This window comes from Sycon ciliatum, chromosome 1, assembly GCF_964019385.1.
Source record: "Sycon ciliatum chromosome 1, ocSycCili1.1, whole genome shotgun sequence".
Taxonomy (NCBI): Eukaryota; Metazoa; Porifera; class Calcarea; order Leucosolenida; family Sycettidae; genus Sycon; species Sycon ciliatum.
The window spans coordinates 65,707,939-65,727,344 of NC_088643.1; the positions used below are offsets into that span (position 1 = coordinate 65,707,939).

General features: G+C 47.4%; 1 protein-coding gene across 2 annotated transcripts; it reads left to right on the plus strand.

The window, feature by feature from the left end:
• Positions 1 to 12,387: 12,387 nt before the first annotated feature.
• On the plus strand, positions 12,388 to 19,296 carry LOC135804918 (hormone-sensitive lipase-like). Of its 2 annotated transcripts, XM_065318894.1 has the most exons (5): positions 12,388 to 13,918; positions 14,266 to 14,349; positions 14,691 to 15,073; positions 16,488 to 16,644; positions 18,713 to 19,296. In XM_065318894.1, exons 1-5 carry the CDS (start codon positions 13,523 to 13,525, stop codon positions 18,920 to 18,922), a joined length of 1,230 nt encoding a protein of 409 aa, XP_065174966.1. In that variant the 5' UTR covers positions 12,388 to 13,522; the 3' UTR covers positions 18,923 to 19,296. The 2 variants fall into 2 exon arrangements, with proteins under 2 accessions (XP_065174966.1, XP_065174967.1); XM_065318895.1 differs by lacking the exon at positions 14,266 to 14,349.
• The last annotated feature ends 110 nt before the right edge of the window (positions 19,297 to 19,406 follow it).

The following is a 19,406-nucleotide window of genomic DNA, read 5'->3' on the forward strand; positions in this document are numbered from 1 at the left end:
AGAGTGCATAAACAGAGTATGCAACTGTGGTTATGGGTTAGCGCGCGGCGCCTGCCTTCATTAGTGAGGTTCTGCCACACGGTAAAACGTGCCAAAGTACGTATGGAAACTTCGCCGCGGTACGGGATTTAGTTTGATACGGATTTTTTCATACCGTTTTCCGTGTGAAAAGTGAGCGTACAGAGTACATGTGGCGGGGTGTTCGTGCATGCTACGTACAGCAGAACCGGTGCAACGTACGAAAATTCTTGTCAAACTTCACTGCAGTTGACACAGAGTTTGGTACGTAGTTCCGTGTAGCAGAACCTCTCTATTACGTAACTTGCCTCCATCACGCTCTGAAAGCATGCACTCAAACCCACAATTTCTCGTACAAGCCCATCAGTTTTTGCTCGATTCGTCCCAGTACCTACGCGATCTCTATATTCTGAAATGATAGTATGCGCCTCCTTAGAATAATGGCTTTTACAGTACAGTAAATAGCAGGGAGTAGGTATTTTACTACTCCCTGGTAAAGAGAGAGAGAGAGAGAGGTTGAGTGACTCGTTTGTTTCATACGAGACGAGTCAATGGTCTGGTCTGGGTTAGAGTCTCGCGAAGATCTCGTAGATTGGATTTGTTTACACGAGACCAGGCTGTTTGATTTGTGGGCAGCTCCGAGATCGCACTGTCTGCAAAAGAGATACACCACAGCTAAACAAGAAGTACAATCAGTCAAGGAGCATCCCCGTACTGCTGTACCCGTAGTTCTGTAGCTATTTCCGTCGGCGTCATGTCGTCGTGGTTGATCAATGATCGCCTTGTTCACGAGTCACTGAACCTCTTTTACGCATTACACAATTCAAACATGAAACGAAATCGATTTCGCTTCATGACGTTCATGTACTTCAAGAAGTACGAGTTTGCAACGAGTCACTGACCATCCCTACTAAAGCAGTTTCCGACTCCCTGGCAAGCAATACCAAGAGTAAAATAATAAGCTTACCGGTCATAATTCTAATTGTTGTACTGTAAAGTACTGTTGATCCCCCCCCTGGTGAATGTCTACCTGTGAAACAACTTCAGTGTATACATCAACAAAATACAGTGTTGAATCGACGCTTGTACAGTGCGTATCGGTTATAGCGCGGTCGTGTAAAAGAATATACTGCCAACAATAATGAACTCTCATGTTTTTATAATCATGACATGGATTTCAAGTGCACATTTATTCCTACAAGCAATTTTATCGTACAGTAAAATATATCGGTCCTAAGAATGGACTTTGTGTAGCAAAACATACCAGATTAGTACAAAGTATATCGCCTGTAGTAATAATATCCGTCCAATTCAGTTCCGATCTGACTCGCGTAGTGCTGCAGGTTCAACTGTTGTGGTCAGGTAACTCCTGTTGCATAGCCACATGGTAAGCCTATGTGACTATGACCAGCCGCAAGCACCGTAACACTACATTGCATGTACGACGATCTTCCTGCCTCTGCGCACATGCACATGATATGTCACACTTGATTTATCGTGTGTAAGAAATATCGGAAATAAGCATAGAAAGTCGTTTTTCAAACACCCCTGCTTTAACCTATACCTACTTTACTGTACGCAATGCGTGCGCCTGTAGATACCGGTATGCATGTGAATGAAAATGACTTACTAGTACCGTAAAATCCCGCCAGAGCCCCATCTCTCCCATCCGCCCCTCCCTGACTTTTTGTCAGGGAAGTGATTGATTGTATCCTCGTATGACTCTGTGATGCCGTACTGTACTGCAGACGCGTGTTCGACCCCGTTGGAAATGTGCGCAACAGTGCCCACCCTCTTGACCAGGGATCACACAAACCCTGAGTTTGACGGGTCTGTACGACTCCTGGCTCTTGACCTTTGGTCGGTATACAAAAATGCACGGACAGTTTTCGTAGGGTGAGTACTTTTTATGTAGTACTGAATGCGGCAAGTAGGACTCGCCCATCCGCCCATCCCCACCTGAACCTGCTCGAAGCGTCGAGGAGGTAGGGGCGCTCTGCGGGATTTTACAGTATGTGCACAATGCAGCACAGCTAGTACAGCAAATCTGATCTTTTGTGCAGTTGTGCATACTTCCGGAAGTAGTACTGCACTTGAGAGCCTTGATCTATTTCCCACCCCTGCTGAATAAGCAGTTGGGAGGTGACACAGCGCGGCCGCGGGTGGGGGATCAACGTTACTTCACGGTAAAGCCAAGGACTCATACCCGCCCCGCCCTCTTTCCCAGGCGACGAGCCGATACCACTTGGCTGCATTTGTAGTACATGTACTTACATCATGTACCTGTTAGTACACACATGCATTCCAATGCGTGCATACTATGTGCATTTCGCATTTTGGTGCAGGCAGGCTCATTTTAATAATAATAGTAGGACCCCCCCCCCCCCGCCCTCTTTCCCAGGCGACGAGCCGATACCACTTGGCTGCATTTGTAGTACATGTACTTACATCATGTACCTGTTAGTACACACATGCATTCCAATGCGTGCATACTATGTGCATTTCGCATTTTGGTGCAGGCAGGCTCATTTTAATAATAATAGAAGGACCCCCCCCCCCCAACACACACAGAGTCCTTAACCCTTGTGAACTCCAGTTATCCCATGGTACATGGTTCCCTTCGGGAACGGACACGATAATTTACTTACTTACACTCAAACATAGTTTCAGCCAATCAGCATCCGATCTGGCCGGGAAATATTGGCCAATAGATGGGCGTGGATTTATATTGATATTAATTCCGGTCAGATTTACCGTACACACAGGTCATTCTGAAAGTATATTTGGCACCGAGAATACTCTCGGTGCCAACTATAGCTTCAGAATGACCTGTGTGTACGGTAAATTTGCCAGGGATTATGATCAAACCAAGTATACTAGTGACACTTCCAGTGGGGTAAGGCTTACTCCACCCAAAGCCTTGCATAGCATGTTGGAATGCCACGGTGCCAAATACGGCTATTGTGGACACCGTACAAGAGCTGTAAGTTAGGAGACGTATACCACCATGTATACTGAAAAACAAAACGAAAATATAATAATATACTGCAGCTGTATAGTTCACATACGCTGATCCCAAACCGCAGGAATCTCCAAGATTTTTTTACATCATGAGAAACCTGATCGTGACAGTGTAAGGTAAGAACACGAAACGTAAGAAAAAGGCCCAACCTTGCCCTGCCAGTTAGGGGTCGCTATGGCAAATAAATATCATGTATACTGTATGCATAATCGAGTAATGGAAACTTCGAACGATCAAAGAAATGTGCAAGACTAGGCTTTCCCCAAACCGGCCAGCCGAAAATTCGCCGAAAACGAGACTTATCGAAGAATCGCTAAGCTTTTCGCCGATTTAGGAGGGTTCCTTTGAGAATCGCAGAAAATCTACCAAAATGTTGTTGCAAAGTGCGTTTGTGAATGAATGATGTTGCTGCAAACATGACCGCTCTATAAGCTCTCTACTTCAGTACTTGTACTGGTGCGTTGAGGTCATGTGACTCGTGTCCTTTGACCTCCTCTCAAAGAAACATTAGCCATTACGTAGGCGAGACCAAAATAAAAATCGAGATTCCCGGGCAGGACCCATGTGAAATTGGTACAGGCGGGCGAATTTTATTTTTTACTTTTTCCCATGTATATATTCAATCATGATATAATCCAAAACTGGTAAGCCAGTATTAGATAAACCTTGTTGTAGTTCACGCAATTGTTAGATTGATAGCATGAAACAAGGAGGAGGACACTGTTCGAAAACAGTAACCTTACTACAACCTTCCGCGGTTGGCATAACGAGGGTCAGAACCGGGTGCGATACCCATAATTATGGTTCAAATGGTCCGCAGGGACCGGGGCTCTGCCAACCGCGGAAGGTTGTAGTAAGGTCACTGTTTTCGAACACAGTGTCCTCCTCCTTGTTTCATGCTGTGTAAGAAATACCCAACCCAGCTTAACATGCATGTATATCGATCTCAACGGAACTTGGTGAAGAGTCTGACTCAATCGAAATACCGGGGATACATTCGGTCCGTACAAGCTACGCTGCAGGACAAAAACCGCCCATCACTGTTTCAGTTCGTGAGCATATTAAAAAATCATAAAGTATCTCGTGACATCCCGACACTCACCATTAGTTCTACACAGCAGGCTACTACCTCTTCAGCTAAAGCCACTGCATTGAACTCTCAGTTCGCCTCAGTGGCCGTGCCTGATGACCCTTCTCTACCCATTCCCCCCATTGCTGAGGAGTCGGGTGAGGCTGACCGCCTCACATCTGTCTTTACTACGACTGCTGCCATCCGACGTTACATTCGAAAGCTCCCGTCTGACAAGGCGCCAGGCCCAGACGGCATCACTAATCTGGTATTAAAGTCCCTTGCGCCCTCAATAGCATACCCCTTATGTCTGATTTTCAACCTATCATTCCGCACTGGTCGTTTTCCCTCTGCATGGAAAACAGCTAATGTTATACCGATCTACAAGAAAGGGTCCCGCCACGAAGCATCAAACTACCGTCCGATATCTTTACTGTCCTGTGTTTCCAAACTCTGTGAGCGCGTTTTCTACGACCAATTGTACTGTCATGTCTCGTCACGTTTGAGTTCAGCTCAGTCCGGATTTCGCAGAGGCGATTCTACCACCCTCCAGCTGACGCGCCTGGTGCAATTAGTGTGTCGACATCGGGATGCTGGAGACCTAGTCGGGATCTGTTTTTTCGATCTTGCCAAGGCCTTCGATACCGTCTGGCACCGGGGGCTCTTGGCCAAGCTTCGTGGATCGTTTACTGTAGACGGCAATCCCCTGCTATGGCTGACATCTTACCTAACTGGGCGAACGCAGTACGTCACGGTACATGGGACGTCCTCAGCCGACACAACAGTACTATCCGGAGTTCCCCAGGGTTCCATCCTCGGCCCCCTTCTTTTTATCTTATACGTCAATGATCTGCCCGCAGCTGCCCCGGGCACATCACTATTCGCAGACGACACAACGCTCCTACGGGCATCTCCTAACATCACTGGCCTGATGAGTAACCTAGCTAACGGGATTCAAAGAGTAATTTCCTGGATGTCGTCTTGGCGGTTATCGCCCAATCTGTCTAAAACTAAAATCATGCTCTTTCCTTCTCAGCCTGATGTTCCGCCCCTCCTCCATCCCACTTTCCCCCAACCTATAGACATAGTCTCCAGCCATAAGCATCTTGGCATTTTCATTGACTCTAATCTTTCATGGGACCCCCACATCGATTACATATGTAAACGATCAAGTTCATCTTTAGGAATCCTCTCTTCTCACTGTTACCATCTCCCAATCTCTTGTAAACTCCTCTTTTACTCAGCTTACATACGCCCCATTTTTGATTATGCAGATACTGCTTGGGCTGGAATTTCCACAACCCGTGCTGAAAAGCTCGAAATTCAGCACAAAAAAGTTCTAAAAATCCTCCTCCGGAAACCCCGCATGCTCCCATCTTCCACCCTTTATGCCCTTGCTCACACTACCCCTTTGTCTAAGAGACGTAATTCACATCTTGTCACCCTTATCCATTCTCTCAAACTCAATCTGTGTCCACCTCACCTCCACTGTTTCAACTGGTTTTCTTCCCGTAGCACGAGAAACTCCCTTTCCCTTCCGAAACCCAAGTCCTCCTTTCTACTTCACTCTCCCCTTTTCACTGCGTACTCTGCGCAGCTGGCACTTCCCCAAGAAGCTAAGGACCTTTCTTCCCTCCGCCTTTTTAAGAGCCTTGTCGCGCCTTGACTTTGATTTTGCGTTTCTCATTTTGTTGCAATCACTACTTATCCATGCCGGTTCCTTTTTTCTTCTCCTCCCCTTCTCCCTTCCTTGCCGTGGTTGGCTAACACCCTCTCTCTTTGTATTGGCCGGTGTTCTCACTGTGCCATGAGATGCTGCAATAAATAAATAAATAAATAAAATGCTGTCAATCGAACAATTATGTTCAATCATGTATGTACATGACTATATGTGTGCATGCCATGTTGAACTTTTTTTACAGCATTTTCCGGTAATTTTTATTCTTTTTTTTACAGACAACAGGTACATGTACGCGGTTTACCCGTTCAATTTTTTCTGTATTTCGGCCAACGATGGCCCTGATCTGTACATCAGGGAGTCTTCCAAACTCGGGTTTGTGTGACTCCACGTCACAGATCTACTCACACGATCAGTACTGTACACATAATTATGAACTGTTAAAAAAAATTGGCTTTGGCTCGATTTTGGTGCGGGAGGGCCCGGAAATCTCTAATAATATTATGTATGTTGACAAGCCGTAGATGTACAGTGCGACGTACAACTTGATGCAGCAACTTAACGCTCGGATATTCAGCGGACTCAGATATCGTACCGGCTCAGTTAGAGGGGCACTCTTTTTTTCCAACATGAAATGCGATTCTGGTCATGAAAGGTCGCGTGCAACTGCATGGACATGAACACAAGCGAAACAACACCAACTCACACAGACACATGACAATGAGCACAGGACAGTAGCACACAAAGGGGGATTCATTTTTCATTGCCAACCCCTTCTCACAGACGGGCACCATTCAAGACAGGGCTCTAGTCGCACAAGTACAGTCAACTTTGCATATAACGACAGTCGGTGGGGCATCAGAAAAGTGTCCTTATTCGCGAAGTGTCCTTATACCCGAAGTCTCATTTATATGTATTACAGTTAGATGAGACTTTGCTCTGGGCATGGAAATTCTGTCGTTATTCGCGAATTGTCGTTACATGTATATCCGCAGTCGTTATTAGCAAATTAGTTGACTGTACATGTAGTAACCGGGGTTAGGACAGATAGGTGCCGGGTACCAGGGGCGTCTGAGGGTATTTGACATTGGTGCGGTGGAGGGTCCATGATCCAGGGTCTTCCCCTGGGAAATTTTTAGGGAAATTGGGCCGAAATAGCACCCCCACTACACCGTTAGGCGCTGCATCTGCCGCAAGGGCTTACCAAGTGTTACTGTTAGCAGCCGTCGTGAGTTCCCTTAATACCTTCGGGAACTGACACGATAATTTACTCTCTTTCTTTTTACCTGCCGTATTCTTAGTACTAGCACCCGAGACTACGATGGAGGCCGGGGGCCGGATGGCTTGTTACTTCTAGCTCCTTGGAAAGTGAAATGAACAATTTTAAAATGCATGTACATGTACCGGTACATGTGCATCTGAGCTGCAAAGCAAACTCCACTCAAGGTTGGCCCCAGGAAGTTGTACCCCCAACGATTATACTCTTCAGTGGGGCGCTTTTGAATTGTCCTCGTCAACTTTTTGGAGGAACATCTCACATACAATAGAAGAAATTGGCTGAAGTATCCCAATCAGGGAATTATAATTATTGTATTGAGCTTTGTATTTACTCTTGGTAGTATTATTATTATAATAGCTATAAAGAGAACAAATTCCGCTGTCATCGCCACACTACAACAAAGTCATGAAGGTTTACCAAAATCGATTTTCTTGTCACAATCATCAGTGGAAAGCCGTGACTGAAGAATAACCATGCCAAATCAATAATTTATATACATTCAATAATGTGTTACGAGAACAAAACAAAGTGCTAAAATAGAATGAGGGAAGGTGAGACAATAGAAGTAAAGTGAGAGCTAAGTGCAACAGGGGTGAGGAACTAATTGCAACGCTAGAACTGTGTAGTGAGACAAACAATCATGCTGTGCACCTACGAAAACAATCTTAACGCAACTACATGTTTCTTCTGCTTACAAAGATCAGGCTTATGCAAACGAATACAAACAGCCTCAAGTACTTTCAACTGACTAGCGTACCGTGCACGACAAAGAACAGTTTGGCATGGTTATTCTTCAGTCACGGCTTTCCACTGATGATTGTGACAAGAAAATCGATTTTGGTAAACCTTCATGACTTTGTTGTAGTGTGGCGATGACAGCGGAATTTGTTCTCTTTATAGCTATTATAAAATTGTTGTCTCCGCGTCGATTATTTAAGTATTATTATTATTATTATTATTATTATCAAATTTTTGAGCCCCCACGTACCGGTCATAGTTTCTACAAGAAATGCGTACAGTACAGTGGTTTTCTCCCTGGTCGTCATCAACCTTTCGAAAAACATCTTGTAGTTGAAGAAAAAACATCTCATGATATTTCCTAGAAACATCCCAACGGAACGGTTGCTGTCACTGTGTCAGCTAGCCCTTTCCCAAAGGTGCTCGCCCTTTTTGGCCCTTTTTGGAAAAGCCCGTTTCTTTCGCCCTTTATTGCGTTTCTTGGTGAATATCGCCCTTTTTGAGCTTTTTTAGCTGAAAAAGTGCTAAAATCTGTTTGCTCATGCATGTGATCACAGTTTCCGAGTGCTCGATGGGCACGCCGCTTTTTTGGGGGCAACAAGTTAGTTGGTGAAGCTTGGACTTCGTACACAATGCTGTAAAACGTGGGTTTTTTGAACTTTACTTCCTGTTTTGCCTTTCGTGGACCCATAAATGGAAGAAAGGGTTTGTTCCCCACACTGTACTGTCTGGAGCTCGCGCTATTCCTCGCGCCCTACAAACAGTAACAAATCATCGCCGAAGTCGCAACCACTACTCCATAAATGGAAGAGTGTGTATTCATTTCTCAGCTTGGGTTCATATCTGAACATGTATCATGGCTATGCTTCACTGAAAAAAGAGCACTTTTTGCCTGTTTTCACCAGGGCTAGTGTCAGCCTCACCATTTTCTATGGAATCGTGATAGCAATGAGAATTTTTAACCGTGCCTCGACGGCCACGTGAAAGTGGGCTTCCCTTTTGATAAGCTTACCGCATGGAAAGTGTTTGTCGTAGTCTCCACGGGAAATGCATACAAAAGGCAGTTTCCACCGGAATAGTCCAAGGTCTTCTAAAAGAAGATTTCATTTTTTGAAGAGGCCAATAAGCCATCTCTTCTTAGAAATGAAACTCTTCGATACGTCAAAGAGTGACGAACGCCCCCTTCCACCCTTGACCTTGGATGAGGCTGTGGAGTTTCGAGGAGACTTGCGTTTTCTGAACGGAGGCCACATCGAAACTCCTCGAAACAAACCGTAGGCTAATCCCATCACATGACAGGGCCGGGAGTATGTAGTTCAACTGAAGACTCCATGTCAGAGCCCAGAATTAGAAACAAGTACAATGTACTTGTACCAGTTTATGGAGTTAATTAAATTCACAAGAGTCCAAAAGCATGGTTATGGAATAGTAACTTACCGGTGACCGTGTGTCAGGAGTCCATAAACAAATAGTTTCAGCAAGAGTGAATACGCTCTCGGGGGCTACACTATTTCTTCCTATTTTCATCGTTTTATCGCCAGCCAGTTTGATGACTCCAGGACCATCACGAAGCCATTGGTGGAGCGGATCATCGTGCAAAACACGGACCTTGTAGGCGATGTTCACCACACCATGAAGGCAGAGAAGGCGAAGGTGCGCAGGATCCACTCCGTAAGGGAGAAGGAGACCCTGGTCGCTGTGGAAGTGAGCATCGCTTCGGAGCTGGCGGTGGAGAAGGGTGCCTCGTCGTGGCTGACATGCAAACCACTGAAGATGTTTGGCTTCATGCTATCCAAGGGCGCATTTCACGATGCGGTTTCATTGCGATATGGCTGCATGGCCTCTGAAGCGTTTGCCCTCTGCGTGCAGCTGTGGTAAATCATTCGCCGTGGCCCATGTTCTCTCCTGCTCAACCGGCGGCTACCGTAGCCTCCGCCACAACGAGGTACGCGACCTCACAGCATCCATCATGAAGGAAGTAATAATAATTATTAGTTGCGCATCAAGTTTAGTTGTGGTGGAACCGCTGCTAGAGCCGCTGGCAGGTGAGAGGATGACGCTACGGTCGGCTTCAACTGAAGTAAAGACAACGCTCGCCTGGACATCGGTGCCAGTGGAGTCTGGGGAGGTCGGTACGAGCGTTTGTACTTTGATGTCCGGGTTTTCAACCCCCACGCCCCCACCAACGCCAAGTTTGGCTTGCGCGCTGTGTGCAAGCAACATCAGCAGGAGAAGTGTCGCCGCTACGAGGAACGGATCACCAACGTCGAGCACGCTTCCTTCTCACCAGTTGTCCTGTCCTGCACTGGAGGGTATGGCAAAGCTGCGACAGCACTCTATGCTCGGCTGGCATCGATGCTCGCCGACAAGAAGCAGGAGCCGTACTCTGCCACAATCTCCTACATCCGATGTAAGCTCAGCTTTGCCCTCATCCGTGCTGCTGTTGCCAGTCTGCGAGGCCATCAGCACCGAGTGCCCTCAGCTCAGATGCAAACGACTCGGCCCGATTTGCGGTTGCCATGAGCAGCATGATCGTATGTGTTTAGTATGGAGCTCCCTGTTTTCACAGCCATTTTTGCTTGTTTTTCTTCCGGTGCTGTTGAGGTTGCACGCGCAATTGTGTTTATTTTGCCCGTACAAGAGGCTTGGTATGTATAACTCATAATCACAAGGTGATGGTAGAGGCATTAATTAATCAGCGAGAGAATTGTGAATGATGTCTCTGAATCCAACTCTATCGTGTGCTGCATGAGAGAGAGAGAGCATGCAAGGGAAGACCCGTCCAACTTTTGGTGTTAGAAATCCATGATGTCGCGGGCCTTCCTCTCGGTCGAGATCCAGGAGTTGATCCTTGCAGGAAGGGCTTGGAGAAAACGTCATGTCTCGTAACATGACCAAACCACATCAACTTAAATTTCTTGACTTCGTTCGCTAGCCGCATCCTTGCTCCGATGATGCCATTGGTTTCTTCCAGGATAGATTGGTTGGTACGCCGGTCGCGGTATATTACTAGACTCCTAAAAGTCGGCGGAAGCAGCTTGGTTAGGATAATAAAAAACAAAAAAAGATTTGTTAGAAAGGGTTTGCTCCCCACACCGGAGCTCGCGCTATTCCGCCGACTTTACTTGACACTTGACTGACTCACGACTGCCATCCAGAGCACACGAGAAGTCCATCGAACCTTCGACTCGGCAAACCTGCAAGAAAGCACCACTCCCTGCTCAATACACAGTGTTTCGGGGAATTCACCCCTCATCAGTTGAGCTTGAGTAGGCTGAGGAAGATTGTGCCTGAAGAGCACCACTTATATAGTGCTCTCCAGGCACAAACATCACCAGGGATACAAACTTACAGAGACGCTCCGTTTCCAGCGCGACAAACACCTCGTGAACACCAGATAGCAGCGTGAGTCAGTGTCGCTCCTGGACGGTGACTCACGCTGCTATCTGGTGTTCACGAGGTGTTTGTCGCGCTGGAAACGGAGCGTCTCTGTAAGTTTGTATCCCTGGTGATGTTTGTGCCTGGAGAGCACTATATAAGTGGTGCTCTTCAGGCACAATCTTCCTCAGCCTACTCAAGCTCAACTGATGAGGGGTGAATTCCCCGAAACACTGTGTATTGAGCAGGGAGTGGTGCTTTCTTGCAGGTTTGCCGAGTCGAAGATTCGATGGACTTCTCGTGTGCTCTGGATGGCAGTCGTGAGTGAGTCAAGTGTCAAGTAAAGTCGGCGGAATAGCGCGAGCTCCGGTGTGGGGAGCAAACCCTTTCTAACAAATCATCGCCGAAGTCGCAACCACTACTTCGTAAAAAAAGATTTCATCGTTTTATTGCACATTATCTCCACCGCGTTTTACACTTCATGAATGAAGTACCGGTATACACAAAATAATCGATTCAGCTTGCGATTATTATCAAATGACTGACTGTGTTCAAGTTACCGCGTAACCGGTACGAACTACCGTATTAGGGAGGTTTCGCTCTACGGAATTACGTATGAAAATAACGTATGAACTGCACGGAATTTTCATACGTAAAAATCAGAGCTGTTGGGTTTCGCTCTACGTGATTTCTCCACGACTGCTAAACATGCGTTGTTGCTTTGGAGACGCGTTGGCTGCATGCGCCCACCGTATGCACCATGAACCGAAACCGCGTTTTCCATGATATTATGCACGTGGTGTACGGTGTGTGTACCGCGAGGGACTAAAGGCCAAAGGGACGCTGGTCTAGGAGTGCGGCAGTTTTTGCGCCATGGCAACGAGGAGTGCGCGCACGCGACTCCACAGCCACCAGCGCAAAGTGTTGTAGGCTGCGGAACGCCGGCAGGGAGAGCGAATGAGACACTTCGCCGTGACCCAGCCAGGTAGTAGTTCGTACAGTGCAGCACGAGTGCTTGCAGTAGACTCTATTTTTTTCGCGCATCTTTTTCTGGAGAAAGCGAAAAACATAGGAAAGCGATGCTTGCTGAATGAACAAGACGATGGATTAGTTCCTGAAAGTCACTATACTTGGATTGATAATGATTTTGTTGAGGAGCGGTTTGAATTCGTTACTTTTCACGACAGCCTGACTTCTGGCTTGCAGTAGAGCTCTCCTTCCGATCCTGTCAATGGTCTCAGATTTGAAAGAAAAATACTCGAACAGTGATATCTATACATCGCTTGTGGAAGGAATGGGCGAGTGCTGGCAATCACTCAGTCTTCGCAAGTAGAGAATGTCCCTGCTGATTACCAGCTGAGAGACAGCTATTCTGTGCTGTGAAACGAAGGGACGATTCTTGAAGTGGAAGAACAATCGTACATGTACTAGATGTGCTGATCTACTTGTATGCAATGTCACCCACAGTGTGTACAAACCTGTAGGCTAAAGCCGGTGTTACACTGGGGTTTTCTGGATCTTCAAAGCACCAGAAGTAGTATGTGTACTATTGAAAGCGCCCATTCCGTCTTGGAGGTGTGCATCACATTGACATTGTGCATGCGGTCTTTTACTAGTACATGTGTTTGGTCAGAGTCTCATCTCTGTGTGTGTCTGTCTCTCTGTTTGCTTGTGTGTCGGTGTGTGTGTGTGCGCGTGCGCGCGCATATGTGCTTATGTGTCTTCATGTGTGAGCAGTGTGTACTTTGAATGTGCCGTGCACAACTGTTTTGTGTGTGTATGAGCTTGCAATTGCCTTGCATGCGCTTTGAACATGTGTTCATGTACGTGCTCCGCAGGACTTGTGATTTTGCCTGACCTTTGAAACCAATTGGACTGCCTGCCCTGGCAAGGGACTCTTATTGCCTAGCTTCTTGTTATGGCGGCATCAACAGTAGCACGTAACGCCACCTGACCTGTCGTTGCTTTACAGCTGCTGCTTTCTCACTCCCGCTGTATCAGTTCGGCGTATTGCCCAGCTGCACCGTGTAGCCGTGTTGTGAAACAGCATACCGGTGCTCCCTGCTCAGTAGCTGTTGTCAGTACCAGGAACTTGGTGAGTGTAGCGGACACAGGTAGTGGCGAGTACACTGCGTCGCTGGTGACACACCGTCACTGGAAATGCCCCGCGTCACGCAGTGCAGCGCGTCACTATTCCGCTCCACCACGTGTCACAAACGCAGCGTTGCAAGGGCTGCTAGCGCAAGTGCAGCGTCTCCAGCATGCTAGCAGGAACAGCGCAGCAACAGTGGCGGAGCACTGAGCCCGGAGCAGAGGTCCCGATTGGCTTCCGCTTGTCATATGCTGTGCGCTGCGATCGGGTCGTTGCTCAGCACCATCCCTTACTTGCTGCAGCAATGTTCCCGCTACAATACTTACCCGGGTGTAGCCAGCAACGGACTGCGATCTAGTGTATCCATATTCTCCACGTGTACATTGGTGCTTGATGACATCATCAAGTCACTGCTTACCTCATCGAATACTAGGAGAGATTTCGCACAGGCTGTGTCAGCACTTGAAGAACATTCAGAGCTGCTCAGGGATCACGCGCAGCTTTTTAAAGTCATTTACGCTGTCGTGCAAGTGGACAAGACTGGCGACCTGATCGTTGATCATACTCAGTTTCCGGACGACTTTCTGGACACTGCTGAGAGTATGGAGCGGAGAAGCTTCTATGGACGGTGCCTCGGCCTTCATGTAAGTCACTGTGAGAAGTAAGGTGACATTTGTATGTGTGCTCCGCGACCGTAGAGTACAATAGCTGTCCGTGGTCTTTTAAATATTCCTACCCGATCCCCCTTTGGTGCGTCCATGGAGATATAAAGCCGAGACCTCTGGTCGGCTGAGCTTAATGGGCCCCACCACCACATGCACACTCCATTATTTGCCCCATTGTCTGGAGATAATGTGGATTTTGTAGAGAGAAAAAAGAAGAAAAAAACATCCGAGTTTCAAAACAAACAAACAAAAGTTTTAGCATGCCATGTGCGATTGACGTTGACGATTTGTTCTGTACCATGCTCAACACTCTCTTTTTGCTGCAGAGTGCCAGCTCTGAGCCTTCTAAGGCAGTCATCATTCACTTCCATGGTGGAGGGTTTCTGGCGCAAACGTCACAGTCACATGTGGTAGGTCATTGGAAACAAATGGGTGTGCTTTGCTGCCATGCTCCATCCATTTCTCCGCTGCCCTAGCCAATAAAAAGATACTGTGTCATGTGTGTAACACGGATGTGCACCAGGTTTTCATTTGGCCCCATATACAATAGTACAGTATTGCTCCATGACATCCAGTCGCGTCACTCAAGTACGTGCCGGGCGTTGCGCAGCCCTAGACCTGCGAACACTGGGCTGCGAAATGGTGCACGGCGCAAACTTGACTCACGCGACCGAATTTCATTGAGCAGCACTGTACATAATATTAGTATACCCTATGCATGTGTCTTCCTTGTGGTGTATTGTTCATGCAGAGCTATCTAAGCCACTGGGCCAACCAGCTCAACGTTCCCGTGGCGTCCGTTGACTACATGACGGCCCCCGAGCACCCGTACCCACGTGCCGTCAACGACTGTTTCTACGCGTACGCCTGGGTGCTGAGGAACGCCACCAGCCTGGGTACCACTGCCGAGAAAGTCATCCTGGCCGGCGACTCGGCTGGAGGTAACTTTGTCTTCGGAGTGGCATTCCTCGCTGCGCAGTACCAGCTTCGGAAGCCGTGTCTGGTTCTGGGCGCGTACCCTGCTCTGAAAATCTCACTGGATCTGTCACCGGCACGCTGCCTAAGCGTAATGGATCCGCTGTTACCCATTGGAACGCTGCGGGCATGTTTGAATGCGTACCGGGGGAGTGGCAGGTGAGATACCAGTTCTTCTTTTCCTTGGAAATTTCACTGTACAGTGCATTCCTGGGATTAGCACATTAGAATTGGCAAACGTGTTCATCTTTGGATAGTGACAGCTGATAAGAGGTGCATAGACTGTCACTCCAAGTAAAAATTCCTTCGGTGCAAATAGGATTGCCCATTTCACAATATATACCCTTACCTTGTAATGTGAACAGTCGGCGTGGAGACAGTAACTTTTAAAACTATAGCTAACGTGGTTGCGGTATTGGTGTGTGACAAGCGAGGTGGCATGAAATAAAAGTTAGGCTTCAACATTAAATACCCAGGGTCTAACACCCTTTTCTCCTTTCATCGGGTGTGGAGTGCTGTTTCGACGACCCTGCGTATCCTTTCCCAGACCTCATGTGTGAAGTACCTCACCTGTGAATCATTGAGGTGGATGTCCCCTACTGGCCCTAGAGGTACGCTCAGGGAGTACGTAAATACCGGTGTTTTTCTACTCCCTGATACGTTCTACTGAAGTTTGACTGTATGCGACGTAGTGACAATGATAGGCGTTACATTACTTTGTCCACGCCAACGTAGGCACCTTCTCTGGGAGGTTGCTCAGTTCACCCAATGTGAGAGCTGTTCGCACAATATGGGACGGAATTGGCTGTAGGCTGCAGTCTCCCTCTGCGTGCGTGTGTGTGTGTGTTTGTGTGTCCACGTGTACTACGGTGAAACTACACCAAGTCACGTTCTTAGCACATCGACAATCAACTTTCACACTTCATGTCTTGTGCTTATGCAATGGGAAAGAACCTACAGTGCTGCTCAATGAAATCCAGTCGAGTCACTCACGTACGTACTGGGTGTTGCACTAGACCTGCGAACATTGGGCTGCGAAATGGTGCAAGGCGCAAACTTGACTCACGCGACCGGAATTCATTGAGCAGCACTGTACTTTAAAGTGCTTTGCTGTGACTTTGTCACTTTCTGGTTAGCTGTGATTTTGTCACTTTCTGGGTAGCTGTGTATGCTGTGCACAACCGGATTTCATTGAGCAGCATTGTATGGTTTTGTCACTTTCTGGGTAGCTGTGTGCACATCACCTCAAGCTTTGATTTTCATCACCTCGAGCTTTGATTTTCATCACCTGGAATTGAAACAAAACTGCGTCGCTTCCTTTGTCTTGCTTTCTTTATCTGATGCAACGTTGGTGATGGATGAGGACAGAGAGCTCTGTGACTAGAGGCAGGTGTTTGGTGGACGTGGACCGTGTGACTTGCCTTTGCCCTTGCTATAGTCTCCTTAAAGTCATCGGAATCCACTCTCTCAGTCTCTCTGTGCTCGCACTGCTAGGCTATGCTGTGGATGCACTCCGCAACGCTGATTGCTCCGTGAGTACCAGTTCATGGTGTTCTTCTCTTGTCCTGTCCAGCACGCCAGAGTATCACCCGAACACCGGTCACCTGTCACAGCTGCAGTCGGGCATCCACCACTGTCATGCCACCATTCTGAATGCTTCGCCGGCTTACCTCTCTCCACTGCTGGCCAGTGATGAGATGCTGCACAGCTTACCATCGGTTGCATTGCTGGTAAGCCACTATAGCACACATGGCAGTACGGTATGAGCTATGCATTCACATACCAGTAGCTGAGGAGTGCTAATTCCGTACTTATAGTATTGACAAGCTAGCCTATTGATCAGGAACTGTCCGCAAATACACCCCTGTCCAAAACTCTTTCGAGAAGGAACCTTTCCGATGCCCCGGAAAACCCAAGCACTGCTATACCACACGTAGGTGTGTGAATTGTGACTAGATGCAATAGTCATGTACATGTAACTAAGTTAGGCAACCTTACAGCATGTGCAATGTTGGAAGTGTGTTTCACCAAAAAGGAGACCAAGAGTAGAGAGTCTTCTGTGTAGTCTCTACATGTGACATGATGAGCATGTAAACAACCTAATTCTGAAGTACATGCACATGTACGTACTTCACAGGATCTTTTGGAGCCACAGAGTCAGAGGTCAGCAATGTTGTGACAGGCCCTGCCCTGTAGCTCTGGGTCTGGGTGTGATGTACAGTCAGACCTCGCTTATCCGGATCCCTCGCGACCCGGAAGAAAATAGCTGGCTACAGATTTACAGCATACGTGATGCATCCAATGTAACCGGTGTTCGGTTATCCAGTTCCCTCGCCTATCCGGATATTTTTGTGGAAAACGGATGTGTGCGGTTAAGCGAGGTCTGACTGTACTGTTAGCATTTTCAAGCCTTACTGATCAATGCAAGGAGCAGTCTGTGTGTAATGAGTAGCTATGTATGGAGCAGCTAGTCTGTGTGTAATGAGTAGCTGGCCATGTGAGTTCCATAGAAAATCGATTGTGCCTGAGACATGTTGCGTGTCTGGGAAGGGGTGTTAATAGAGAGGTTAAGCTTTACGTGACACGAAAGTTCAGCTCGCGTGTTGGAAAACAACGCGAGTGACCTGCAGCTCACGTCGAAATTTGAAGGTTTACGCCTAATTTGACGTGATATTGCGCATCACGTCAGAAATAACGTGCAGCTTAACCTCTCTCTAATAGTCAGTCATGTGAAGTGTGTACAGAGCACCTTGGTAAGCACATATAGATCATCTACATGTATGTGCTGGACCCTGCTAGGAATGGGAAGGTGGGTTACTAGCACCCCTTCCACAGAGAGTAGTGTGCAGTATGAGCTGATAGAACTTCCATGACAGCGACCTCCATTGGAGAAGGACCCCTGCTGTCTAGTGGAAGAGTTGCCTGAGGCTCAGCCGTACTTCTTATCGGTATCTTTGAGTACAAGAACATTTCAACATGCTACATTATTGTGCTCCTTTGTGGGTGTTCAAGTAAGAAAGCTATGTTTCTTTGCCGATAGATTTCTTCGTGCTATGGGTCATCTCTTACTCTGTGTGTGTGTGTGTGTGTGTGCCAGCTAGTTCAGTTGGTGGGTACACTTATGCCTGATTGTGTTGGGTATGTTGCCAACGGGCTCAGCTGCTTGAAGGTGTAATGTTGTACTTGCCACCTTTGTTGGTTCCAGGGTTCATATACTTTCTATTTGAAGTATACATACCTGTTAACCATGGACTGCTTCTGGCTAGATTAACTCTTGTGTAATCGATGGTGCTAGTGATGTCTAAATCAGATCCAGCCTGATTTAGCCACCCGCACTAGTAGCAAGTATTACCTCCACTGGGGGCAGGGGTAACTGCAGTTGGATCCCAGGACGGATACCCTGATGCCGTCAATCCTTTTTCTGCACCTTGTCCACACCCACTTACTGAGGTGTGGTGAGCCCATAAGTGGGATCGTTTTCAAGTCCACCCAGAGTTTTGGGGATTTCAGGGGGTGTCGGCCGTTGGGCGGTTCAATAACCAATTGAGTCATCTTTCCAAGATTCCTTTACAGTCTCTCTCCCCTCTCCCGGGGAGACCCACGTGACCACTTTTGGCAGTGAGCAACAAGTACAAGTACAGGTGTGTGTGTGTGTGCGTGTGTGTGCATGTCTCTCTCTCTCTTTCTCTCTCTCTCTCTCTCTCTCTCTCTCTCTCTCTCTCTCTCTCACACACACACTCTCTCTCACACACTCTCTCTCTCCCTCTCTCTCTCCATCCGTTCTGTTGTACCTTTCAGCCAAGTTCATTTAACCCCCTCTTGGATGATTCCATCGTCATGGCGCGTCGTCTGCACGCACTCGGCAAGGATGTGACACTACGCCCATTCGACGGAATATCCCATGGCTTCCTCAACTTCCACGCAGTCAGCCGCTTGGCGCAGCAAGCCACCAACGTGTGCATTGAGTTGATGGACGCAGCAATCAAGCAACACGACCAAGATGTTTAGTCGTGATACAAGTAGTGCCTATTGCAGTACGAGATGTCACCACTCATGCGTTCTCAGTGCAGCACCGGACATTTGCCCATTGGCACTCATTTTACGAGTATTGAACTATTTTTTTTAAATACTTAAGTAAGGTCCATAATTAGTTTTATTCCCGTAGCTATGCAGAAGACGTTACTGAAGACGTTACTTCAGTAACGTCTGGCGCTAGCCAGGGTCCACACAGCTTTAATTTGGTGTTTGTGTCACGCCTGGCGCTATCCCGTATCTGTCCCGAACCGTACCATCAAACACAGCTGGCCACATACAGCTGGCCGCAATATTCGAATAGGGCTTTCAAACGCAAGATCATAACGTGAAGCAACTTGGAAGAATGAGTATGAATGCGGAGTGTATGGGGGAATGCATGCAGGGCGACAGTGCGGGTTCGAATCCCAGGTAATGCCCGAAAAAAATAGGAGAAAAATTTATAACATCCCTTTTCTTT